This window comes from Oncorhynchus masou, unplaced genomic scaffold (genome assembly GCF_036934945.1).
Source record: "Oncorhynchus masou masou isolate Uvic2021 unplaced genomic scaffold, UVic_Omas_1.1 unplaced_scaffold_2022, whole genome shotgun sequence".
NCBI lineage: Eukaryota > Metazoa > Chordata > Actinopteri > Salmoniformes > Salmonidae > Oncorhynchus > Oncorhynchus masou.
Genome location: NW_027008511.1, coordinates 9,624 through 36,547, shown reverse-complemented (window position 1 = coordinate 36,547; position 26,924 = coordinate 9,624). Strand labels below are relative to the sequence as shown.

Here is a 26,924-nt window from a genome sequence, read left to right as displayed (position 1 = left end):
TGTATTTACCTTATAGATATGAAAAAGTGTTTGTACACCAAAAAATAAGAGACATCTACCACTATCAGATTAGAGACGTATCAGATAAGAGCCATATCAGATTAGAGCCATAAGGGAGACTAGACATCTACCACCCCACTACAACTATCAGATTAGAGCCGTATCAGATTAGAGCCAACAGGGAGACTAGGCATCTACCACTATCAGATTAGAGACGTATCAGATTAGAGCCATAAGGGAGACTAGACATCTACCACCCCACTACAACTATCAGATTAGAGCCATATCAGATTAGAGCCAACAGGGAGACTAGGCATCTACCACTATCAGATTAGAGACGTAACGGAGGCGAGACATCTACCACCCCACTACCACTATCAGATTAGAGCCATAAGGGAGACTAGACATCTACCACTATCAGATTAGAGCCATCAGGGAGACTAGACATCTACCACCCCACTACCACTATCAGATTAGAGCCATAAGGGAGACTAGACATTTACCACTATCAGATTAGAGCCATAAGGGAGACTAGACATCTACCACCCCACTACCACTATCAGATTAGAGCCATAAGGGAGACTAGACATCTACCAACCCACTACCACTATCAGATTAGAGCCATAAGGGAGACTAGACATCTACCACCCCACTACCACTATCAGATTAGAGCCATAAGGGAGACTAGACATCTACCACCCCACTACCACGATTAGATTAGAGCTATAAAGGAGACTAGACATCTACCACTATCAGATAAGAGCCTTAAGGGAGAAAAGACATCTAACACAATATGATTATAGCCATAAGGGAAAATAGACATCTACCACCCGACTACCACTATCAGATTAGAGCCGGAAGGGAGACTAGGCATCTACCACCCCACTATCAGATTAGAGCCGTAATTTAGACAAGACATCTACCACTATCAGATTAGAGCCATAAGGGAGACTAGACATCTACCACCCCACTACCACTATCAGATTAGAGCCATAATGGAGACGAGACATCTACCAACCCACTACCACTATCAGATTAGAGCCATAAGGGAGACTAGACATCTACCACTATCAGATTAGAGCCATAAGGGAGACTAGACATCTACCACCCCACTACCACTATCAGATTAGAGCCATAAGGGAGACTAGACATCTACCACCCCACTACAACTATCAGATTAGAGCCATAAGGGAGACTAGACATCTACCACCCCACTACCACTATCAGATTAGGGCCATAGGGGAGACTAGACATCTACCACCCACTACCACTATCAGATTAGAGCCAGAATGGAGCCTCGACATCTACCACCCTACTATCAGATTAGAGCCGTATCAGATTAGAGCCAGAAGGGAGATTAGACATCTACCATCCCATTACCACTATCAGATTAGAGCCAGAAGGGAGACTCGACATCTACCACCCTACTATCAGATTAGAGCCATATCAGATTTGAGCCAGAAGGGAGATTAGACATCTACCACCCCACTAACACTATCGGATTAGAGCCAACAGGGAGACTAGGCATCTACCACCCCACTACCACTATCAGATTAGAGCCAACAGGGAGACTAGACATCTACCACCCCACTACCACTATCAGATTAGAGCCAACAGGGAGACTAGGCATCTACCACCCCACTACCACTGTCAGATTAGAGCCATAAGGGAGACTAGGCATCTACCACCCCACTACTACTATCAGTTTAGAGCCATAAGGGATACTAGACATCTACCACCCACTACCACTATCAGATTAGAGCCAACAGGGATACCAGACATCTACCACTATCAGATTAGAGCCAACAGTATCTAACCACCTCACTACCACTGAGACTAGACATCTACCACCCCACTACCACTGTCAGATTAGAGCCATAAGGGAGACTAGGCATCTACCACCCCACTACCACTGTCAGATTAGAGCCATAAGGGAGACTAGGCATCTACCACCCCACTACCACTATCAGATTAGAGCCAACAGGGAGACTAGACATCTACCACCCCACTACCACTATCAGATTAGAGCCAACAGGGAGACTAGACATCTACCACTATCAGATTAGAGCCAACAGGGAGACTAGACATCTACCACCCCGCTACAACTATCAGATTAGAGCCATAAGGGAGACTAGGCATCTACCACCCCACTACCACTATCAGATTAGAGCCAGAAGGGAGTCTAGACATCTACCACCCCACTACAACTATCAGATTAGAGCCATAAGGGAGACTAGGCATCTACCACCCCACTACCACTATCAGATTAGAGCCAACAGGGAGACTAGACATCTACCACCCCACTACCACTATCAGATTAGAGCCAACAGGGAGACTAGACATCTACCACCCCACTACCACTATCAGATTAGAGCTATAAGGGAGACTAGACATCTACCACCCCACTACCACTATCAGATTAGAGCCAACAGGGAGTCTAGGCATCTACCACCCCACTACCACTATAAGATTAGAGCCATAAGGGAGACTAGACATCTACCACCCCACTACAACTATCACTATACTGAGGCCTGTAATTTTCATCATACGTACACTTCAAACTTTTGTTATTGACCAAATACTTATTTTACACCATAATTTGCAAATAACTTCATTAAATGTGATTAAATGTGATTTTCTGGATTTTTTTCTCATTTTGTCTGTCCTAGTTGAAGTGTACATATGATGAAAATTACAGGCCTCTCTCATCTTTTTAAGTGGGAGAACTTGCACAATTGGTGGCTGACGAAATACTTTTTTGCCCCACTGTATCTAGTCTTCCTTATGGCTATTTTTAAAGTTTGATTGTATTTTTGAAAGTGTTAGATAATTCTCTATCTGCGTTGTGTCTTTTCTAAGAACAGTCCTTATCCGTGGTACTGTATATTAACTATATACCACACCTCCTCAGTCCTTATCCGTGGTACTGTATATTAACTATATACCACACCTCCTCAGTCCTTATCTGTGGTACTGTATATTAACTATATACCACACCTCCTCAGTCCTTATCTGTGTTACTGTATATTAACTATATACCACACCTCCTCAGTCCTTATCTGTGGTACTGTATATTAACTATATACCACACCTCCTCAGTCTTTATTGATTAATTACAACACATAGGTGTATTATAAGGCATTATAAAGGTCATTAAAATAATGATACATACGTACTTCATAGAAACTGTTACCCTTCATATACTCTAACAACTCACATTTTAAGATTCATTGTCATTTGTTCCATGTTAAGGGCTCTAACCTTGGAACAAAACTATTTGTCTCCCTCTTGCTGTTGCAAGCAGTTCCTCTCTCTCTTCCTCCATTCCTCTAACCCCTCCCCCCTTTCTAACCCCACCCCTCTGGCAGAACCAGGAAGTCCCTCCCCTTCCCACAAACTCTCTTCTGAGGAAACGAAACTGATCTGAGTCTCTCTGTCGTCTGCCTGTGTGAGAGTGAACAACCGTCCAAATGGCTCAACAGGGAGTTCTGCTGGACCAGGACCAGTTCTGTTGTTCTGTCTGTCTGGATCTACTGAAGGAGCCGGTCACTATTCCCTGTGGACACAGTTACTGTAGGAGCTGTATTGAGGGCTGCTGGGATCAGGATGTTCTGAAAGGGGTCTATAGCTGTCCTCAGTGCAGAGAGACCTTCACTCCAAGGCCTAATCTGAGGAAAAATAACATGTTGGCTGAGCTGGTGGAGAAACTGAGGAAGACAGGACTCCAGGCTGCTCCCCCTCCTGCTCTGTGCTATGCTGGACCTGGAGATGTGGCGTGTGATGTCTGCACTGGGACCAGAAAGCAGAAAGCCCTCATGTCCTGTCTGGCATGTCTGGCCTCTTACTGTGAGACTCACCTCCAACCTCACTATGAGTCTCCTGCTTTCAAGAAGCACAAGCTGGTCAAAGCCACCGCACAACTACAGGAGAAGATCTGCTCTCATCATGACAAACTGCTGGAGGTTTACTGTCGTACCGATCAGCAGTGTATCTGTTATCTGTGTGTGATGGATGAACATAAAGGCCATGATACAGTGTCAGCTGCAGCAGAGAGGACTGAGAAACAGGTAAGACCAGAACAACTTGTTGGTGGCTGTCTGATAAACTAAGAATTAAAGATACAGTAGGAACTAAATCTGTTTGAATATGAGATCATTATATTATATACAATATGAAATGGATCCACAAATATGAACACAAACCTTGAGTATATAGATATGTCAACCCAGATTCTCCAAATGTATCACCATTTTCTAAAGTCAAACACTATTATCATTCTGAATGGCATTTTATGAGTCCAAAGTTCAGTCTCAACTCTTTGATACATGTAGGCATACCATAAAAACTATAATCATTCACATAGCAACATAATATAATATTGTAAAGGGACTTCCTCAGGATTGTAGACCTTCCTCTCTATGGGTCCTATGTCACATTACTATACTATTGATCTACTGGACTAATAAAGCTTGATAGCTCATTGAAGAGTGATTCTCCACAGAGGCAGCTGGGGATGAGTCAGCAGAAGGTCCAGCAGAGATTCCAGGAGAGAGAGAAGGAGCTGAAGAAGCTCCAAAAAGCTGTGAAGTCTTTCAAGGTGAGTATTGTTGACCAGAGGAGACACACCATTTCACTTATCTCCTCCAGTCAGAGAGAGAGAGAGAGGGGCCCCTATCCAATCCCACTGACCCCACTGTTGGGAACAGGCTGTCTGGACCCCTTTCAGAGAATAGACTGGTTCATGTAACCAACTGGGCTGCCTCATCACATAACCATGAGTAACCATGACCGACTCATGTCCCCTATACATTAAAATGGAACTGTCTCTCTCTCAATTCGATTTAAAGGTCTTTATTGGCATGGAAATATATGTTTATATTGCCAAAGCAAGTGAAATAGACAATAAACAAAAGTGAAATAAACAATCAGAAATGAACAGTAAACATTACACTTGGAAGTGATTTGGGGGATGGGGAGGGTCTATTAGAAGTTAGTAGGACTCTTTTATTTTCTCAGAAGAACTTAGTTTGGTAGGAGGATTTAATGGTGTAAACCGTGATTGAACACACTCCAGAACAGTAGGTGGCGCCATGCACCTTTAACGTTGGTTTGAGGATCTCCATTATATCATAGAAGAAGTTGGTCTGTGAGGGTTTTAATGTTGGTTTGTGGACCACACCTCTTAAAGGATAGGGTGCAGCATTTCTACTTTTTGATAAAAATTATGTGGGTTTTGTTGTTCAACTTCCTGCTACTCATGCCAGGACTATAGTATATGTATATGATTAGTATGTGTGGATAGAAAACACTCTGAAGTTTCTAAAACTGGTTCAATCATGTCTGTGACTATAACAGAACTTATGTAGCAGGCAAAAGCCCAAGGAAAAACTGTTCAGAAAAACAAAAATCCCTCTGGCAGTTCCCTGAATTGTCTTTGTCAAGGGAAATTAGATAGCGCCCAGTTTACAGTTCCTACAACTTCCACAGGATGTCACCAGTCTTTGGGTTGAAGTTAATCATTGGTGAAACGAAGAAGAGGCAGAGGTGACACTGTGGATTATGTTATGGAAGAGAGAAAACCGTGCATGTATTGTTGACTTGCTGTTATTGAATACAGATCGCCCCGTCAACAATTTGATCGATTATTAACGTTTAAAAATACCTAAAGTTGGATTACAAAAGTAGTTTGAAGTATTTTGGCATAGTTTTAAGCAACTTTTGAAATGTTTTGTCATGACGTTGCGTTTTGGAAAGCTGTTTTTTTTCTGGATCAAAACGGGCTTTATAAATGGACATTTGGGGTAAACATGGACGGAATTAATCGAAAAAAAGGACCAATTGTGATGTTTATGGGACATATTGGAGTGCCAACAAAGAAGCTCGTCAAAGGTAATGCATGTTTTATATTTTATTTCAGCGTTTTGTGTAGCGCCGGCGACGCTAATTCATTTGTTTACATCTCGTTCAGGTGGTTCAGGGGGGTGCATGCTATCAGATAATAGCTTCTCATGCTTTCGCCGAAAAGCATTTTTAAAATCTGACATGTTGGCTGGATTCATAACGAGTGTAGCTTTAATTGAGTACCCTGCATGTGTGATTTAATGAAAGTTTGAGTTTTATCGCGTATTATTTGAATTTGGCGCTATGCATTTCCCCAGGCTATTGGCCACACGAGAGACGCATTATAGATAATAAACTCCATATCCCCAAAATAAGATTTGAGGACCTCCATTATATCATAGAAGAAGAAGTTGGTCTGTGAGGGTTTTGTTGTTCCTGAGGAGGGCTACTATTATTTTTATTTTCAAGTATTTTCAGAATGTATTAAAGCCAAAGCTAAAGCTTCCCTAAACAATTCAATATATCAGTCAATATATTTTCTCTGTGATTTATTTTCTCTCCGTCAACCGTTCCATCGCATCTTAACCGTCTTACCGGGCGGGCACTAGGACCCGGGGGAGGCTGCTGCTGCAGAGGCTGCTGCACCGCTCGTGACTGTCAGTCCTCCTTGTAGCTCATTGGTTAAGCTGTGGCTCGAGACTGTTAACAGTTAACGGACAGGAAACGGCTCTGACAGGACACATTCATGTCGAGGCAGTGATGTGAATGTGTGGTAAGTTAGAATAGAGAGAGAGAGTTTTCACTACTATAGACTTTGGTCATAATCAAAGCTTTGTTAACCAATAGGTTTTTATGTGAGGCTGCCTGTAAGTTACAGTGTAACAGACGTTACTAACGGTAACGGTGTCTTTTAAATTCAACATAAGTTATGTGGCGATGATATCTAGTTAACGTTGTATTTAATGTAGTGTAATGACCTGACTCGATCATAAAGGAACAATTGTCCAGACAGAGGATTGAGTTACGAATTGACGGTTTATTAGCAACTTTACACAGGCTACTGTTTGGCCTGAGCTCACGCCAAATAAATGAAAGATACCCCACAAGCCAATCGGGACCTTCTCTTGTGAAGCCCAGACGTCAGAGAGAGAACAAAGGCTGAAGCTTAACTTCCAATGCCCCGCCCCCTCCACGCCACTCCGCCAACCACCAGGATGCCCGGCATCAGAACATCCCAGGCATTCCTGTGATTGGCAGATAGCAGGTTGATTGGCATGTCGGACCCCGCGAACACTGGGAACTGGTAAGTACAACACAACCAGCTACTAGCCGAACACATAACACACAGCTGTCTGTGCGGGTCGCTACAGTAGTTTTACTATCTGTGCCAGGCTATAAATGACACAGATAATATCTAGTTAACGTTGTATTTAATGTAGTTTTACTATCTGTGCCAGGCTATAAATGACACAGATAATATCTAGTTAACGTTGTATTTAATGTCACAGTTTTACTATCATGTAGAGGCTATAAATGACACAGATATTATCTAGTTAAATTTGTATTTTTGTAGTTTTACTATCTGTGCCAGGCTATAAATGACACAGATATATAATATCAAGAGGTGTTTTACTATCTGTGCCAGGCTATAAATGACACAGATAATATCTAGTTAATGTTGTATTTAATGTAGTTTTACTATCTGTGCCAGGCTATAAATGACACAGATAATATCTGTCCAGGAGGGAGGAGAGTTAACCAAGAGGTGTTCTGTATTTAATGACCAAGAGTTTTACTATCTGTGCCAGGCTATAAATGACACAGATAATATCTAGTTAACAAGAGGTGTTTGTATTTAATTGATCACAGCTTTCTGCTGTTGTCCATGTAGAGTTTTTGGTCCAAAAAACATTACATTTGATTACCTGTTGTGTCAGCAAAAATTCCAGGAGGGAAAAAGCAGGACCTTTGTTTATCTTTGTCAAACAGGCTGGACCAAGAGGTGTTCTGTACCTGTCCCAAAGATATGCTTAAAAGGTGTTCTGAATGATGATATGAGATATATATGATATACCAAGAGGTGTTCTGTACCTGTCTGTCCAGGAGGGAGGAGAGTAGAGCAGGACCAAGAGGTGTTCTGTACCTGTCTGTCCAGGAGGGAGGAGAGTAGAGCAGGACCAAGAGGTGTCCTGTACCTGTCTGTCCAGGGAGGGAGGACCAAGAGTAGTAGAGCAGGACCAAGAGGTGTTCTGTACCTGTCTGTCCAGGAGGGAGGAGAGTAGAGCAGGACCAAGAGGTGTTCTGTACCTGTCTGTCCAGGAGGGAGGAGAGTAGAGCAGGACCAAGAGGTGTTCTGTACCTGTCTGTCCAGGAGGGAGAACAAGGCCTGGTGGACCTGGAGAGCAGAGTTCTGACTGAACCTGTCTATCTCTCTCTCTCTCTGTCTCTCTGTCTCTCTGTCTCTCTCTCTCTCTCTGTCTCTCTGTCTCTCTCTCTCTCTCTCTCTCTCTGTCTCTCTGTCTCTCTGTCTCTCTGTCTCTCTGTCTCTCTGTCTCTCTGTCTCTCTGTCTCTCTGTCTCTCTCTCTCTCTCTCTGTCTCTCTGTCTGTCTCTCTCTCTCTCTCTCTCTCTCTCTCTCTCTGTCTCTCTCTCTGTCTCTCTGTCTCTCTCTCTCCAGCGCTCTGCACAGTCAGCTGTGGAGGACAGTGATCAGATCTTTACTGAGCTGATCCGCTCCATTGAGAGAAGGAGCTCTGAGGTGAAGGAGCTGATCAGAGCCCAAGAGAAGGCTCAAGTGAGTCAAGCTGAAGGACTCCTGGAGCAACTGAAGCAGGAGATCGCTGAGCTGAGGAAGAGAAGCACTGAGCTGGAGCAGCTCTCACACACAGAGGATCACATCCATTTCCTCCAGGTAACTGAACTGTCTTGTTACATGTGATATGAAATTAACTTCATGGGAAATGTCTCTCTGTCCGTCCCTCTCTCTCTGTCCGTCCCTCTCTCTCTCTCTGTCTGTCCCTCTCTCTGTTTCTGTCCGTCCCTCTCTCTCTTTCTGTCTGTCCCTCTCTCTCTCTTTCTGTCTGTCCCTCTCTCTCTCTTTCTGTCCGTCTCTCTCTCTCTCTTTCTGTCTGTCCCTCTCTCTCTCTCTCTGTCCGTCCCTCTCTGTCTGTCCGTCCCTCTCTCTCTCTCTCTGTCGGTCTCTCTCTCTCTCTCTGTCCGTCCCTCTCTCTCTCTCTGTCTGTCCCTCTCTCTCTCTGTCTGTCCCTCTCTCTCTCTGTCTGTCCGTCCCTCTCTCTCTTTCTGTCCGTCCCCTCTCTCTGTCTGTCCGTCCCCCTCTCTCTCTTTCTCCGTCCCTCTCTCTCTTTCTGTCCGTCTCTCTCTCTCTGTCCGTCCTCTCTCTCTCTGTCCGTCCCTCTCCTCTCTCTGTCTGTCCCTCTCTCTCTCTCTGTCCGTCCTCTCTCTCTCTGTCCGTCCCTCTCTCTCTCGTCTCTGTCTCTCTCTGTCTGTCCCTCCTGTCTGTCCGTCCCACTCTGTCTCTCTCTCTGTCCGTCCCTCTCTCTCGTCTCTCTGTCTGTCCGTCCCTCTCTGTCTGTCCTCTCTGTCTGTCTGTCCTCTCTCTGTCTCTCCGTCCCTCTCTGTCTCTCTCTCTCTGTCTGTCTCTCTGTCTCTCTCTCTCTCTCTCTCTCTCTCTCTCTCTCTGTCGTCCTCTCTCTCTCTCTGTCCGTCTCTCTCTCTCTCTCTGTCTGTCCCTCTCTCTCTCTCTGTCCCTCTCTCTCTCTGTCTGTCCCTCTCTCTCTGTCTGTCTCTCTCTCTGTCTGTCCCTTTCTCTCTCTGTCTGTCCCCTCTCTCTCTCTCTGTCCTCTCTCTCTCTCTGTCCGTCTCTCTCTCTCTGTCCGTCCCTCTCTCTCTCTCTGTCCGTCCCTCTCTCTCTCTCTCTGTCTCCCTCTCTCTCTCTGTCCGTCCCTCTCTCTCTCTCTGTCCGTCCCTCTCTCTCTCTCTGTCCGTCCCCTCTCTCTCTCTGTCCGTCCCTCTCTCTCTCTCTGTCCGGTCCCTCTCTCTCTCTCTGTCCGTCCCTCTCTCTCTCTCTGTCCGTCCCTCTCTCTCTCTCTGTCCGTCTCTCTCTCTCTGTCCGTCCCTCTCTCTCTCTCTCTGTCCGTCCCTCTCTCTCTCTCTGTCCGTCCCTCTCTCTCTCTCTCTGTCCGCCTCTCTTTCTCTCTCTCTGTCCGTCCCTCTTTCTCTCTCTCTGTCCGTCCCTCTTTCTCTCTCTCTGTCCGTCCCTCTTTCTCTCTCTCTGTCCGTCCCTCTTTCTCTCTGTCTGTCTCTCTCTGTCCGTCCCTCTCTGTCCGTCCCTCTCTTCTGTCCGTCCTCTCTCTGTCCGTCCGTCCCTCTCTCTGTCCGTCCGTCCTCTCTGTCCGTCCCTCTGTCCGTCCTCTCTCTCTGTCCGGTCCCCCTCTCTGTCCTCCTCTCTCTCTGTCCGGTCCCTCTCTCTCTCTCTGTCCGGTCCCCTCTCTCTCTCTCTGTCCGGTCCCCTCTCTCTCTCTCTGTCCGTCCCTCTCTCTGTCCTTCCCCCTCTCTCTCTGTCGTCCGTCCCTCTCTGTCCTTCCCCCTCTCTCTCTCTCTGTCGTCCCTCTCTCTCTCTGTCCATCCCTTTCTCTCTCTCTGTCGTCCCTCTCTCTCTCTCTGTCTCTCTGTCGGTCTCTCCCTCTCTCTGTCCCTGTCTCTCTCCCTCCAGAGGTATCAGTGTCTCTCTCTCTGTCTTTCTCTCTCTGTCATCCCTCTCTCTCTCTCTCTCTCTCTCTCTCTCTCTGTCCTTCCCTCTCTCTCTCTGTCCTTCCATTTACATTTTTACATTTAAGTCATTTAGCAGACGCTCTTATCCAGAGCGACTTACAAATTGGTGAATTCACCTTCTGACATCCAGTGGAACAGCCACTTTACAATAGTGCATCTAAATCATTTAAGGGGGGGGGTGAGAAGGATTACTTATCCTATCCTAGGTATTCCTTGAAGAGGTGGGGTTTCAGGTGTCTCCGGAAGGTGGTGATTGACTCTGCTGTCCTGGCGTCGTGAGGGAGTTTGTTCCACCATTGGGGGGCCAGAGCAGCGAACAGTTTTGACTGGGCTGAGCGGGAACTGTACTTCCTCAGTGGTAGGGAGGCGAGCAGGCCAGAGGTGGATGAACGCAGTGCCCTTGTTTGGGTGTAGGGCCTGATCAGAGCCTGGAGGTACTGCGGTGCCGTTCCCCTCACAGCTCCGTAGGCAAGCACCATGGTCTTGTAGCGGATGCGAGCTTCAACTGGAAGCCAGTGGAGAGAGCGGAGGAGCGGGGTGACGTGAGAGAACTTGGGAAGGTTGAACACCAGACGGGCTGCGGCGTTCTGGATGAGTTGTAGGGGTTTAATGGCACAGGCAGGGAGCCCAGCCAACAGCGAGTTGCAGTAATCCAGACGGGAGATGACAAGTGCCTGGATTAGGACCTGCGCCGCTTCCTGTGTGAGGCAGGGTCGTACTCTGCGGATGTTGTAGAGCATGAACCTACAGGAACGGGCCACCGCCATGATGTTGGTTGAGAACGACAGGGTGTTGTCCAGGATCACGCCAAGGTTCTTAGCGCTCTGGGAGGAGGACACAATGGAGTTGTCAACCGTGATGGCGAGATCATGGAACGGGCAGTCCTTCCCCGGGAGGAAGAGCAGCTCCGTCTTGCCGAGGTTCAGCTTGAGGTGGTGATCCGTCATCCACACTGATATGTCTGCCAGTCATGCAGAGATGCGATTCGCCACCTGGTCATCAGAAGGGGGAAAGGAGAAGATTAATTGTGTGTCGTCTGCATAGCAATGATAGGAGAGACCATGTGAGGTTATGACAGAGCCAAGTGACTTGGTGTATAGCGAGAATAGGAGAGGGCCTAGAACAGAGCCCTGGGGGACACCAGTGGTGAGAGCGCGTGGCGAGGAGACAGATTCTCGCCACGCCACCTGGTAGGAGTGACCTGTCAGGTAGGACACAATCCAAGCGTGGGCCGCGCCGGAGATGCCCAACTCGGAGAGGGTGGAGAGGAGGATCTGATGGTTCACAGTATCGAAGGCAGCCGATAGGTCTAGAAGGATGAGAGCAGAGGAGAGAGAGTTAGCTTTAGCAGTGCGGAGCGGAGCGCCTCCGTGATACAGAGAAGAGCAGTCTCAGTTGAATGACTAGTCTTGAAACCTGACTGATTTGGATCAAGAAGGTCATTCTGAGAGAGATAGCGGGAGAGCTGGCCAAGGACGGCACGTTCAAGAGTTTTGGAGAGAAAAGAAAGGGATACTGGTTTGTAGTTGTTGACATCGGAGGGATCGAGTGTAGGTTTTTTCAGAAGGGGTGCAACTCTCGCTCTCTTGAAGACGGAAGGGACGTAGCCAGCGGTCAGGGATGAGTTGATGAGCGAGGTGAGGTAAGGGAGAAGGTCTCCGGAAATGGTCTGGAGAAGAGAGGAGGGGATAGGGTCAAGCGGGCAGGTTGTTGGGCGGCCGGCCGTCACAAGAAGCGAGATTTCATCTGGAGAGAGAGGGGAGAAAGAGGTCAGAGCACAGGGTAGGGCAGTGTGAGCAGAACCAGCGGTGTCGTTTGACTTAGAAAACGAGGATCGGATGTCGTCGACCTTCTTTTCAAAATGGTTGACGAAGTCATCTGCAGAGAGGGAGGAGGGGGGGGAGGACGATTCAGGAGGGAGGAGAAGGTGGCAAAGAGCTTCCTAGGGTTAGAGGCAGATGCTTGGAATTTAGAGTGGTAGAAAGTGGCTTTAGCAGCAGAGACAGAGAAGGAAAATGTAGAGAGGAGGGAGTGAAAGGATGCCAGGTCCGCAGGGAGGCGAGTTTTCCTCCATTTCCGCTCGGCTGCCCGGAGCTCTGTTCTGTGAGCTCGCAATGAGTCGTCGAGCCACGGAGCGGGAGGGGAGGACCGAGCCGGCCTGGAGGATAGGGGACATAGAGAGTCAAAGGATGCAGAAAGGGAAGAGAGGAGGGTTGAGGAGGCAGAATCAGGAGATAGGTTGGAGAAGGTATGAGCAGAGGGAAGAGATGATAGGATGGAAGAGGAGAGAGTAGCGGGGGAGAGAGAGCGAAGGTTGGGACGGCGCGATACCATCTGAGTAGGGGCAGTGTGGGAAGTGTTGGATGAGAGCGAGAGGGAAAAGGATACAAGGTAGTGGTCGGAGACTTGGAGGGGAGTTGCAATGAGGTTAGTGGAAGAACAGCATCTAGTAAAGATGAGGTCGAGCGTATTGCCTGCCTTGTGAGTAGGGGGGGAAGGTGAGAGGGTGAGGTCAAAAGAGGAGAGGAGTGGAAAGAAGGAGGCAGAGAGGAATGAGTCAAAGGTAGACGTGGGGAGGTTAAAGTCGCCCAGGACTGTGAGAGGTGAGCCGTCCTCAGGAAAGGAGCTTATCAAGGCATCAAGCTCATTGATGAACTCTCCGAGGGAACCTGGAGGGCGATAAATGATAAGGATGTTAAGCTTGAAAGGGCTGGTAACTGTGACAGCATGGAATTCAAAGGAGGCGATAGACAGATGGAGAAAGAGAGAATGACCACTTGGGAGAGATGAGGATCCCGGTGCCACCACCCCGCTGACCAGAAGCTCTCGGGGTGTGCGAGAACACGTGGGCGGACGAAGAGAGAGCAGTAGGAGTAGCAGTGTTATCTGTGGTGATCCATGTTTCCGTCAGTGCCAAGAAGTCGAGGGACTGGAGGGAGGCATAGGCTGAGGTGAACTCTGCCTTGTTGGCCGCAGATCGGCAGTTCCAGAGGCTACCGGAGACCTGGAACTCCACGTGGGTCGTGCGCGCTGGGACCACCAGATTAGGGTGGCCGCGGCCACGCGGTGTGGAGCGTTTGTATGGTCTGTGCAGAGAGGAGAGAACAGGGATAGATAGACACATAGTTGACAGGCTACAGAAGAGGCTACGCTAATGCAAAGGAGATTGGAATGACAAGTGGACTACACGTCTCGAATGTTCAGAAAGTTAAGCTTACGTAGCAAGAAACTTATTGACTAAAATGATTGAAATGATACAGTACTGCTGGAGTAGGCTAGCTGGCAGTGGCTGCGATGTTGACACTACACTAATCAAGTCGTTCTGTCGAGTGTAATAGTTTCTACAGTGCTGCTATTTGGGGCTAGCTAGCTAGCTAGCAGTGTTGATTGCGTTACGTTACGTTAAAAGAACGACAATAGCTGGCTAGCTAACCTAGAAAATCGCTCTAGACTACACAATTGTCTTAGACGTTAGCTAGTTGCTTAGCTAGCTGCTGGGCAGATAGCAGTGTAGACTACGTTAGCACGACGAAATACGATAATTACGCAATTATCTTTGATACAAAGACGGCTATGTAGCTAGCTAAGAAGAAATAGCTAAGATTAGACAAATCAAACCGTTGTACTATAATGAAATGTAATGAAAATGTAATGAAAGGTTATACTACCTGCGGACCGAAGTGTAGATGCGACCGCTCGCTCCAACCCGGAACCTCTCTCTCTCTCTCTCTGTCATCCCTCTCTCCCTCTCTCTGTCCCTGTCTCTCTCTCTCTCCAGAGTTATCAGTCTCTCTCTCTCCAGAGGTATCAGTCTCTCTCTCTCTCTCTCTCTCTCTCTCTCTCTCTCTCTCTCTCTCTCTCTCTCTCCAGAGGTATCAGTGTCTCTCTCTCTCTCTCTCTCTCTCTCTCCAGAGTTATCAGTCTCTCTCTCTCTCTCCAGAGGTCTCTCTCTCTCTCTCCAGAGGTCTCTCTCTCTCTCCAGAGGTCTCTCTCTCTCTCCAGAGGTATCAGTCTCTCTCTCTCTCTCCAGAGGTATCTCTCTCTCTCTCCAGAGGTATCTCTCTCTCTCTCCAGAGGTATCAGTCTCTCTCTCCAGAGGTATCAGTCTCTCTCTCTCTCTCCAGAGGTATCAGTCTCTCTCTCTCTCTCTCTCCAGAGGTATCAGTCTCTCTCTCTCTCTCTCTCTCTCTCTCTCCAGAGGTATCAGTCTCTCTCTCTCTCCAGAGGTATCAGTCTCTCTCTCTCTCTCTCTCTCTCTCTCTCTCTCTCCAGAGGTATCAGTCTCTCTCTCTCTCTCTCTCCAGAGGTATCAGTCTCTCTCTCCAGAGGTATCTCTCTCTCTCTCTCTCTCTCTCTCTCCAGAGGTATCAGTCTCTCTCTCTCTCTCTCTCCAGAGGTATCAGTCTCTCTCTCTCTCTCTCTCTCTCTCTCTCTCTCTCTCTCTCCAGAGGTATCAGTCTCTCTCTCTCCAGAGGTATCAGTCTCTCTCAATTCAATTCAATTCAATTCAAGGGGCTTTATTGGCATGGGAAACATATGTTAACATTGCCAAAGCAAGTAAGGTATATAATATATAAAGTGAAATAAACAATAAAAATTAACAGTAGACATCACACATACAGAAGTTTCAAAACAATAAAGACATTACAAATGTCATATTATATATATATACAGTGTTTTTACAATGTGCAAATGGTAAAGGACACAAGATAAAATAAATAAGCATAGATATGTGTTGTATTTACAATGGTGCGTGTTCTTCACTGGTTGCCCTTTTCTCGTGGCAACAGGTCACAAATCTTGCTGCTCTGATGGCACACTGTGGAATTTCACCCAGTAGATATGGGAGTTTTTCAAAATTGGATTTGTTTTCGAATTCTTTGTGGATCTGTGTAATCTGAGGGAAATATGTCTCTCTAATATGGTCATACATTGGGCAGGAGGTTAGGAAGTGCAGCTCAGTTTCCACCTCATTTTGTGGGCAGTGAGCACATAGCCTGTCTTCCCTTGAGAGCCATGTCTGCCTACGGCGGCCTTTCTCAATAGCAAGGCTATGCTCGCTGAGTCTGTACATAGTCAAAGCTTTCCTTAATTTTGGGTCAGTCACAGTGGTCAGGTATTCTGCCGCTGTGTACTCTCTGTGTAGGGCCAAATAGCATTCTAGTTTGCTCTGTTTTTTTGTTAATTCTTTCCAATGTGTCAAGTAATTATCTTTTTGTTTTCTCATGATTTGGTTGGGTCTAATTGTGCTGCTGTCATTTGGCTCTGTAGGGTGTGTTTGTGAACAGAGCCCCAGGACCAGCTTGCTTAGGGGACTCTTCTCCAGGTTCATCTCTCTGTAGGTGATGGCTTTGTTGTGGAAGGTTTGGGAATCGCTTCCTTTTAGGTGGTTATAGAATTTAACTGCTCTTTTCTGGATTTTGATAATTAGTGGGTATCGGCCTAATTCTGCTCTGCATGCATTATTTGGTGTTCTACGTTGTACACTGAGGATATTTTTGCAGAATTCTGCGTGCAGAGTCTCAATTTGGTGTTTGTCCCATTTTGTGAAGTCTTGGTTGGTGAGCGGACCCCAGACCTCACAACCATAAAGGGCAATGGGCTCTATGACTGATTCAAGTATTTTTAGCCAAATCCTAATTGGTATGTTGAAATTTATGTTTCTTTTGATGGCATAGAATGCCCTTCTTGCCTTGTCTCTCAGATCGTTCACAGCTTTGTGGAAGTTACCTGTGGCGCTGATGTTTAGGCCAAGGTATGTATAGTTTTTTGTGTGCTCTAGGGCAACAGTGTCTAGATGGAATTTGTATTTGTGGTCCTGGCGACTGGACCTTTTTTGGAACACCATTATTTTGGTCTTACTGAGATTTACTGTCAGGGCCCAGGTCTGACAGAATCTGTGCATAAGATCTAGGTGCTGCTGTAGGCCCTCCTTGGTTGGTGACAGAAGCACCAGATCATCAGCAAACAGCAGACATTTGACTTCAGATTCTAGTAGGGTGAGGCCGGGTGCTGCAGACTTTTCTAGTGCCCGCGCCAGTTCGTTGATATATATGTTGAAGAGGGTGGGGCTTAAGCTGCATCCCTGTCTAACCCCACGACCCTGTGTGAAGAAATGTGTGTGTTTTTTGCCAATTTTAACCGCACACTTGTTGTTTGTGTACATGGATTTTATGATGTCGTATGTTTTACCCCCAACACCACTTTCCATCAGTTTGTATAGCAGACCCTCATGCCAAATTGAGTCGAAGGCTTTTTTGAAATCAACAAAGCATGAGAAGACTTTGCCTTTGTTTTGGTTTGTTTGGTTGTCAATTAGGGTGTGCAGGGTGAATACATGGTCTGTTGTACGGTAATTTGGTAAAAAGCCAATTTGACATTTGCTCAGTACATTGTTTTCATTGAGGAAGTGTACGAGTCTGCTGTTAATGATAATGCAGAGGATTTTCCCAAGGTTACTGTTGACGCATATTCCACGGTAGTTATTGGGGTCAAATTTGTCTCCATTTTTGTGGATTGGGGTGATCAGTCCTTGGTTCCAAATATTGGGGAAGATGCCAGAGCTAAGGATGATGTTAAAGAGTTTTAGTATAGCCAATTGGAATTTATTGTCTGTATATTTGATCATTTCATTGAGGATACCATCAACACCACAGGCCTTTTTGGGTTTGAGGGTTTTTATTTTGTCCTGTAACTCATTCAATGTTATTGGAGAATCCAGTGGGTTCTGGTAGTCTTTAATAGTTGATTCTAAGATCTGTATTTGATCATGTATATGTTTTTGCTCTTTATTCTTTGTTATAGAGCCAAAAAGATTGGAGAAGTGGTTTACCCATACATCTCCATTTTGGATAGATAATTCTTCGTGTTGTTGTTTGTTTAGTGTTTTCCAATTTTCCCAGAAGTGGTTAGAGTCTATGGATTCTTCAATGACATTGAGCTGATTTCTGACATGCTGTTCCTTCTTTTTCCGTAGTGTATTTCTGTATTGTTTTAGTGATTCACCATAGTGAAGGCGTAGACTCAGGTTTTCCGGGTCTCTATGTTTTTGGTTGGACAGGTTTCTCAATTTCTTTCTTAGAATTTTGCATTCTTCATCAAACCATTTGTCATTGTTCTTAATTTTCTTCGGTTTTCTATTTGAGATTTTTAGATTTGATAGGGAAGCTGAGAGGTCAAATATACTGTTAAGATTTTCTACTGCCAAGTTTACACCTTCACTATTACAGTGGAACGTTTTACCCAGGAAATTGTCTAAAAGGGATTGAATTTGTTGTTGCCTAATTGTTTTTTGGTAGGTTTCCAAACTGCATTCCTTCCATCTATAGCATTTCTTAATGTTACTCAGTTCCTTTGGCTTTGATGCCTCATGATTGAGTATTGCTCTGTTTAGGTAGACTGTGATTTTGCTGTGGTCTGATAGGGGTGTCAGTGGGCTGACTGTGAACGCTCTGAGAGACTCTGGGTTGAGGTCAGTGATAAAGTAGTCTACAGTACTACTGCCAAGAGATGAGCTATAGGTGTACCTACCATAGGAGTCCCCTCGAAGCCTACCATTGACTATGTACATACCCAGCGTGCGACAGAGCTGCAGGAGTTGTGACCCGTTTTTGTTCGTTATGTTGTCATAGTTGTGCCTAGGGGGGCACACGGTGGAGGGAATGCTGTCACCTCCAGGCAGGTGTTTGTCCCCCTGTGTGCTGAGGGTGTCAGGTTCTTGTCCGGTTCTGGCATTTAGGTCACCACAGACTAGTACATGTCCCTGGGCCTGGAAATGATTGATTTCCCCCTCCAGGATGGAGAAGCTGTCTTCATTAAAATATGGGGATTCTAGTGGGGGATATAGGTAGCACACAGGAGGACATTTTTCTCTGTTAGGATAATTTCCTTTTGAATTTCTAGCCAAATGTAGAATGTTCCTGTTTTGATTAATTTAATGGAGTGAGTTAGGTCTGCTCTATACCAAATTAGCATACCCCCTGAGTCCCTTCCCTGTTTCACACCTGGTAGTTTGGTGGATGGGACTACCAGCTCTCTGTAACCTAGAGGGCATCCAGTGGGTCTGTCTCCTCTATACCAGGTTTCTTGCAGGATGACAATGTCTGTATTACCGATTTCTTTGGTGAAGTCCGGGTTTCTGCTCTTCAGGCCAAAGGCAGATGACCTCAGGCCTTGGATATTCCAGGATGAAATAGTAAAGGCTTTTTGTTCCATAGAGTGTCCAATGTTGTTGGTCGTGGTTTGGCCTCAGGCCAGTAAGTGTGAGCAGAGCCTGCTGAGCATCTGGTACATGCCATTGGCTTGGGCGAGTGTGAGAGTGGGGGTTGGGACTGTTTGCCCGCTCACTACCTGGGCGTATGTGTGGCTTCCATGTTGAGGCCCTCTTTGCGGGGGTGGGGTGCATGGGGTGGGCAGGAGTGGCATAGGTCTGATCTGAGGGGGCCTAAATGGGGTGTGGGCATGATTGACGTGGGGGGGTGTTGATTGGTTGGGGTAGGGGTGTGGATGTGTCTGGGTGTGCGGTGGTCTGGATGTAATTCCTCTTGGCGTGGGTCCTCTATGTGTAGGTCCAGGGGGGTCCTGCAGGTCTGGAAGGGTGTCTCGCTGGTCTGGGTGGGGTGTCTATTGATCTGTTGCTCCTGTGTGAAGTGTTGGGGATACGTTTGAGAGCGATGTCCTTTAGAGTTCGGGCAAAGATGGGCACTGCTGCCTTGTAGAGGTGGACCTGGTCATAGAGGCTGTTCAAGTCCAGGGTGGAGTGGTGGGCCAGGAAAACGTTTGGTTTTGAGGCACAGTCACGGGAAATACTTGCGTTTACCCGCTGTATTGTGGCAGGGTGGAAGTCTTTTCGTGGTAGCAGGGTGGAGATAACCACTTGTGCGTTGGGGAAAGTAGAAGAAGCCTTTTCAATCACTCCCTTCAGTGCTGTGGCCACTCTTTCCTGCTGGGCCCTCAGGTCGTTTGTGCCTGTGTGTATTATTATGTGGCTAGGTGAGCCTAGTTTGGCCTCAGACAGAAGGTCTATGGCGCTCTGGGTGTTTGGACACCAGAGTTTAGACACACTGTGTTTGGGAAAAAGTTTTTTTTTCTTCTATACATTTCCCATTTGAGTCCATAAGTAGTACAATCTGTGTCTTGTGTTTGTCCTCAGTGGGTGTGGGGGTTGTCAGAAGGGCTATCAGGGTGGCTGACAGGGGGGGTGCTCAGAGGGGGTGAGAGCCGCTGGGCTTGGGGTTCTTCATTTGTCTGTTCTGCTGTGATGTCGAGATTTTTGTTGGGTGATGAGGTGGGCTGTTCTTCTGGCTTCTCTGTGGGGGTGGCCACCTCTCTAGTGGGTTGTTCTCTGTCACACGCCATCCCCCTCAACCTCTCCTCCATCCCCCTCAACCTTTCCTCCATCCCCCTCACCTTCTCCTCCATCCCCCTCAACCTCTCCTCCACCAGCAGTCTGATACTCTCTTCTAGTTGCCTGTTCTGCTCCTCTTTCTCCTGTTGAATTTGTCTCACCACTGTCCAAAGTGCAGATATGTCTCTGTCCACCTCCAGCTCTCCTGGTCTGGTTAAGGGGCTGTTGTTGTGCTGGGCTGTTGTCTGGGTCTGTGCTGACTGAAGTGTGATCACCTGCTGTTCCAGCTCCACCTGCCTTATCTCCAGCTGGGTGAATTTGTCTTTCATTTCAATGAGGGAGTGGTAATCTGTGCTGGGAGGTTGACTCTCCGCTGGGGGTTGCTCGTCTGTGGGGTTACATAGTGAAGAGGTCTGGTCTGACCCACTCGGTGTGGGGGTGGGTATCTTTATCAAGGGAGAGCTTCTCCTGCTGGGCTAATTCTTTGATTAGGTGAAAGTCCAGCTGAAACTGTTTGGTGTTACTCTGTACAATTACTGTTCCGGACTTATAGATATTTATATTGCTTGACTCAGAATCCTCGTTATCAAGTATTCTGAGTTTCCACCCCTCGTTAACCCCCCCTCTCTTAACAAAGGGGTAGTGTGCTAATATAGCACTGTGCCATGCCAGGGGATGGTTTGTCTCTCTCTCTCTCTCTCTCCAGAGGTATCAGTCTCTCTCTCTCTCTCCAGAGGTATCAGTCTCTCTCTCTCTCTCTCTCTCTCTCCAGAGGTATCAGTCTCTCTCCAGTATCAGTGTATCTTCAGACTTACCCAGCATCGTTGTCCGTCCTCTTCAGTACTTTGGAGATGTGAGTCAGACTGTGTCTGAACTGAGAGAGAAACTAGAAGACTTCCTTAAAGGAGAATGGACCAAGATCTCCACTACAGGTGTGTTGAAAACAATAAGAACATCAACTTTAGACATTTGAAAGTTCCCTACTAGTCATATACATGTGGAATATGGTCTGATGATAACATTCCCTCTCTCTGTCAATGTGTTTGTGTGTCTGTAGTGAATATAGTGGATGTTGTACTGCCTCCAGAGCCCAAGACCAGAGAACAGTTGTTACAATGTGAGTCTCTTTATTGTGAAGTAACTAACAGTCTCTTTTCACTGACACTCCTAACAATCCCTCTAGAAATATATAGCAATAGTAGATCTAATCAAAGACTGGGTCTCTATCTGACTCCTCATATTTCTCTGATTTGATCTCTGCTGTGCTCTAATCAAAGACAGGGGAGATACAGTATCTGACTTAACTTATTGTTCTGACTCCCCTCGTTGGTCTCTGCTCTTCTCCCAGATTCCTGTCAGCTCACACTGGACCCAAACACAGCACACACACGCCTCTCTCTGTCTAAAGGGAACAGAAAGGTGACCGGTACAGACCAAGTCCAACCATATCCTGACCATCCAGACAGATTCACCTACTACTGGCAGGTTCTGTGTAGAGAGGGTCTGTCTGGACGCTGTTACTGGGAGGTGGAGAGGACTGGTGGTGTTGTTACAGCAGTCTCATATAAAGACATCAGCAGAACAGGGAGAGGTAATGATGGTGGATTTGGATACAATAACAAGTCCTGGAGTTTAAAGTGCTCTAGTGATGGTTATTGTTTCAGACACAATCATGTTGTGACTAAAGTATCAGGCCCTCAGTCCTCCAGAGTAGGAGTGTACCTGGATCACAAGGCAGGTACTCTGTCCTTCTACAGTGTCTCTGACACAATGACCCTCCTCCACAGAGTCCAGACCACATTCACTCAGCCCCTCTATCCTGGGTTTTGGTTCCAACTAAATGGTACTGCTGAGCTGGTTAAACTGTAAACTGATTTGTTATTAATTAAAATTCAATCCAATGTTTTAATCTTGTACATTTCCATGAATCATGATGTCTGGTGTTGATGTATATTGGTTGTCATTCAGAACCATTGATATGTTTTCTCAGTTGGTTCTCTGTCTCTATGTAATTCTCCTCAGTATCATTGATCAGCTTGTTGGCTCGGTCCTAATTGATGTGTTCTCTGTCACCTGGAGCTGCATGGAAAATGGTCCAGGAACTAAAGGACAATTCAGGACTAGTCAGCCCACTACAAGCTGGTATCACTTCCTTTCTACTAAACTATATGGTCTGGTTTCCCAGACACAGATGAATCCTAGTCCTGGACTAAACAGTATGTTCAATGTAGATGTCCAGGAAACCGGCCCTAAATGTGTCATCTTTCATCCTCCCATACTGCTCGGTCCAGCAACATTAAACCTGTCCAGCAGGTGGTGCTGTTGACCAAACAATAAAACCAGCAGATATCTTGACTTGCCACTCAGTATATCAGTAATGTTCAGAATAGTACTTTAATATCATTGGAGATTGATGGTCTTTTTAATCCACTATCCAGAGTCAGGAACAGATGAAGTTAGGTCTGCTACTGTTCAGTGATTAAATATGATTTATGGTGATGGGAAATAATAAAAAACACTCAACTTCATCTAGTAATAGTTTTCCTTTATTTATTCCAAGGTGTGTCTTTAACTTGTAAATGTATTGTGTGGAGGTGAGCTAGTGGTGTGGCTGATAGAATAGAATGAGGAGGGGAGGAAGAGGGGAGGAGTGTAGGGCTGTTCAAGAAACCAGATGAGGAAGAGGAAGATGTTCAGGGGAATTACTGTCTCTGTTCCAAATGGTTCCCTATTCCCTACGTAGTGCACTACGGTGCTTCTGACCAGGTCTAAAGCAGTGTTCCAGTCTCCAGCAGGGGGCAGTAAAACCTTTATGGACCTGAAAGGAACTGCAGTGTGCTCCAGTCTCCAGCTGGGGTCATAAACCTCTATGGACCTGGAAGTGAAGTGGGTAAAATTCTAAATGGTGAATTTACATTGATGTTTCATACTGGACTTGAATCATATCTAGGCGCCAAACTGTACCTGAAAATGAACTGAATACTGGAGGGACTAACTGAACTAAAATAATTATGTTGCTAAATGTTTTGCTACAGTGTTCTGTAACATAACACCCTGGATTCAAATACTTTTTAAATCTTTCCAACACTTTGAGCATTTCCATTGTAGTCCAGGTGGGCGGGGTTTTTTGTGCTTTTAGGACAGTATTGTATTGATAGTCCATACCATCCTACTAAGAATCAGTACCTGTATTGATAGTCCATACTGTTCTTTACTATGGTTCTACATACAGTATATTGATGTGTTGATGAGCAGGGGGCAGTAAAACCCTATGGACCTGAAAGGGACCAGTGTGCTCAGTCTCCAGCAGGGGGCAGTAAAACCCTATGGACCTGAAAGAGACTGCAGTGTGCTCCAGTCTCCAGCAGGGGGCAGTAAAACCCTATGGACCTGAAAGGGACTGCAGTGTGCTCCAGTCTCCAGCAGGGGGCAGTAAAACCCAATGGACCTGAAAGGGACTGCAGTGTGCTCCAGTCTCCAGCAGGGGGCAGTAATCCCTATGGACCTGAAAGGGACTGCAGTGTGCTCCAGTCTCCAGCAGGGGGCAGTAAAACCCAATGGACCTGAAAGGGACTGCAGTGTGCTCCAGTCTCCAGCAGGGGGCAGTAAAACCCTATGGACCTGAAAGGGGCTGCAGTGTGCTCCAGTCTCCAGCAGGGGTCAGTAATTCATATCGACCTGAAAGGGGCTGCAGTGTGCGCCAGTGTCCAGCAGGGGGCAGTAAAACCCTATGGACTAAATGTTTTGCTACAGATCTCAATGAATACAATATTTTAAATAGTATTTGAACACATCTGTTACCACATGCAATAAGCCTGTTTCCTTGTATGATCTTTGTTTGTACTTTTAGGACTTTTCTATTGGTTCCATTACAACTAACTCATTCAACCACTGCTTATTAAGTTTTCAAAATTATTTTGAAACATGTCTGTTTCCACGTGCAATCAGCCTGTAACGTCTTGTATGATCTCATCAGGTAAAGGTGTGTCAAATGGAAGGGCAAGTCTCACCACTGAGAGGAAAACATCACTGGTCCACCTCTGCATCAGGTCAGCTATGTTGATCAGTACTGTCCCAGGGATGCTGGGAGCAGAGATGAACTCCCCTGACCTGGTATCATCTATGGAGTTGTCATTTTAATATCAGTTTAAGCCCATTACTGCTATAACACATAAACCATGATAATAGAATGAAATGGATCCAGGTTCCATTTATTCTACATCAGATTTACTGCCTGTGGAACACTTCTCCATCGTGTCTGAAATCAAGATGACTGCAGGTCTGAATCCCAAACTAATGGGGGGAAATGGATCCATCTAATAACATGGTTTTTAGAGATATGGAGAAAAACATCACAAACTGTACTATTGGGGTGAACAAATACCATTAACATACATACAAGGCATTCAGAAACATTTAGTTACGTTACAGCCTCATTCTACAATGGATTAAATAAATCATGTTCCTATTCAATCCACACACCATACCCCATAATGACATCACAATACTCCATAATGACCTCACAATACTCCATAATGACATCACAAGGTCTCATAATGACATCACAATACTCCATAATGACATCACAATACTCCATAATGACATCACAATGTCTCATAATGACATCACAATACTCCAGAATGACATCACAATACTCCATAGTGACCTCACAATACTCCATAATGACATTTCATAATGACATCACAATTCCATAATGACCTCACAATACTCCATAATGACATCACAATACTTCATAAACAAAGCGAAAAGATGTTTATTTTTTATTTTTTGCAAATTATTAACCGAAGTACCTTATATAAGTATTCAGACCCTTTGAGACGTGAGATTGAGCTCCGGTGCATCCTGTTTCCATTGATCATCCTTGAGATGTTTCTACAACGGGGTTGGAGTCCACCTGTGGTAAATTCCATTGATAGGACATGATTTGGAAAAGCACACACCTGTCTGTATAAGGTCCCACAGTTGACAGGTCATGTCAGAGCAAAATACCTCCAGGACCAAGGCCCTTCTCCCCCCATTGCTCAGTTTGGCCAGACGCCCAGCTCTTGGAAGGCCCTTCTCCCCCCATTCAGAAACATGAAGGAAATGGATCCATCTAATAAGATGGTGTTTAGAGGTATGAACCTTTCTATTGGGGTGAACCATCCCCTTAACATACAGTACCAGTCAAAAGTTTGGACACACCTACTCATTCAAGGGTTTTTCTTTATTTTTACTATTTTCTACATTGTAGAATAATAGTGAAGACATCAAAACTATGAAATAACACACATGGAATCATGTAGTAACCAACAACGTGTTCAACAAATCAAGTGGAGGCCCGGTCATCTGATGCAGCCCTGCATCACTCTCCTTGGTCAAATAGCCCTTGCACAGCCTGGAGGGGTGTTGGGTCATTGTCCCGTTGAAAAACAAATGATAGTCCCACTAAGCACAAACCAGATGGGATGGCGTATCACTGCAGAATGCTGTGGTAGCCATGCTGGTTAAGTGTGACTATCATGGTGGTGCCCCCGGCAAAGCACCATCACACCTCCTCCTCCATGCTTCACGGTGGAAAATACACATGCAGAGATCATCTGTTCACCTACTCTGCTTCTCACAAAGACACAGCGGTTAGAACCAGAAGTCTTAAATCTGGACTCTAAGGACATTTCCACCGGTCTAATGGCCATTAGTCGTGTTTCCTTGCCCAAGCAAGTCAGGGGGCAGTGATCCCTATGGACCTGAAAGGGGCTGCAGTGTGCTCCAGTCTCCAGCAGGGGGCAGTAAACCCCTATGGACCTGAAAGGGGAAGTGAGGCGTTAAGTGTGATGCTATTGAACATTGCATCACTTAACCAGCATTCTGCAGCGATACACCATCCCATCTGGTTTGGGACTATCATTTGTTCTCACCTGATTGTCTATGAGGTGTACCAGGTGTGTCCCAACTTTTGACTGGTCCTGTAGTTTCTGTAGTGCAGAAAGTATGATGCTGTCCTAGTTCTGCTCTGTGTTCTGCTCCAAGGAAAGACTCATCTCTGGACACTCTCACATACCCTGTTACCTGCTGCACTGGTCCCCGCCTGCTCTGGTCTGTCTCTCCCAGTCTGGTACAGGTGTCCTCTCCTGCTCTGGTCTGTCCCTCCCAGTCTGGTACAGGTGTCCTCTCCTGCTCTGGTCTGTCTCTCCCAGTCTGGTACAGGTGTCCTCTCCTGCTCTGGTCTGTCTCTCCCAGTCTGGTACAGGTGTCCTCTCCTGCTCTGGTCTGTCTCTCCCAGTCTGGTACAGGTGTCCTCTCCTGCTCTGGTCTGTCTCTCCCAGTCTGGTACAGGTGTCCCCACCTGCTCTGGTCTGTCTCTCCCAGTCTGGTACAGGTGCCCTCGCCACTCTCTCTCTCGCCGTAGCTTTGCTCTCCTACATCACACATTTATGACTTGTTGACCGATCTGCTGTTGGACTATTTGATTAGTGATTGTTACTATGTTTGTATTATTATTTAGGATTGTTTTTAGCTCATTTAATGAGGGTTCAGCGTTGTGTTGGCTACATGTCTTAGATTGCTTAGTTCTGTGTTTCTCTCAGATCAAAGATGAGGCAATAAAGGATCATGTTGCTGCTGTTCAAAGGAGAAACTACACGCCTGCTCTGTCAATGAGGAAACATATGAATGTTTCTCCCTCGAGTTTTGGGAGAAACTACACTCTTGCTCTGTCAATGAGGAAACATATAAATGTTTCTCCCTCGAGTTTTTGCTCCATAAATGCACGTGAGAGAAATTTCTCCCAAACAACATGGGAGAAATGGGACTTGCTCTGACATGTCAGGACTGTTTTCTTGGAAACCGTGTCCCTGGACTTTCCTCATCTCCTAAATGTTTCGTTAAAGATTCTGGTGACGATGGATTTTTGTGGACAAACCCTCCATCTAGACCGATGCCATTAT

The 26,924-nt window shown here is 46.1% G+C and overlaps 1 protein-coding gene across 1 annotated transcript; it reads left to right on the top strand.

Moving 5' to 3' along the window:
• The first annotated feature begins 3,385 nt into the window (after positions 1–3,385).
• On the top strand, positions 3,386–22,508 carry LOC135532781 (tripartite motif-containing protein 16-like). The gene is made up of 6 exons (XM_064960219.1): positions 3,386–4,067; positions 4,502–4,597; positions 8,518–8,751; positions 20,750–20,909; positions 21,035–21,094; positions 21,326–22,508. The coding sequence occupies exons 1-6, from the start codon at positions 3,471–3,473 to the stop codon at positions 21,844–21,846; spliced, it is 1,668 nt and encodes a 555-aa protein (XP_064816291.1). The 5' UTR covers positions 3,386–3,470; the 3' UTR covers positions 21,847–22,508.
• Positions 22,509–26,924: the final 4,416 nt, after the last annotated feature.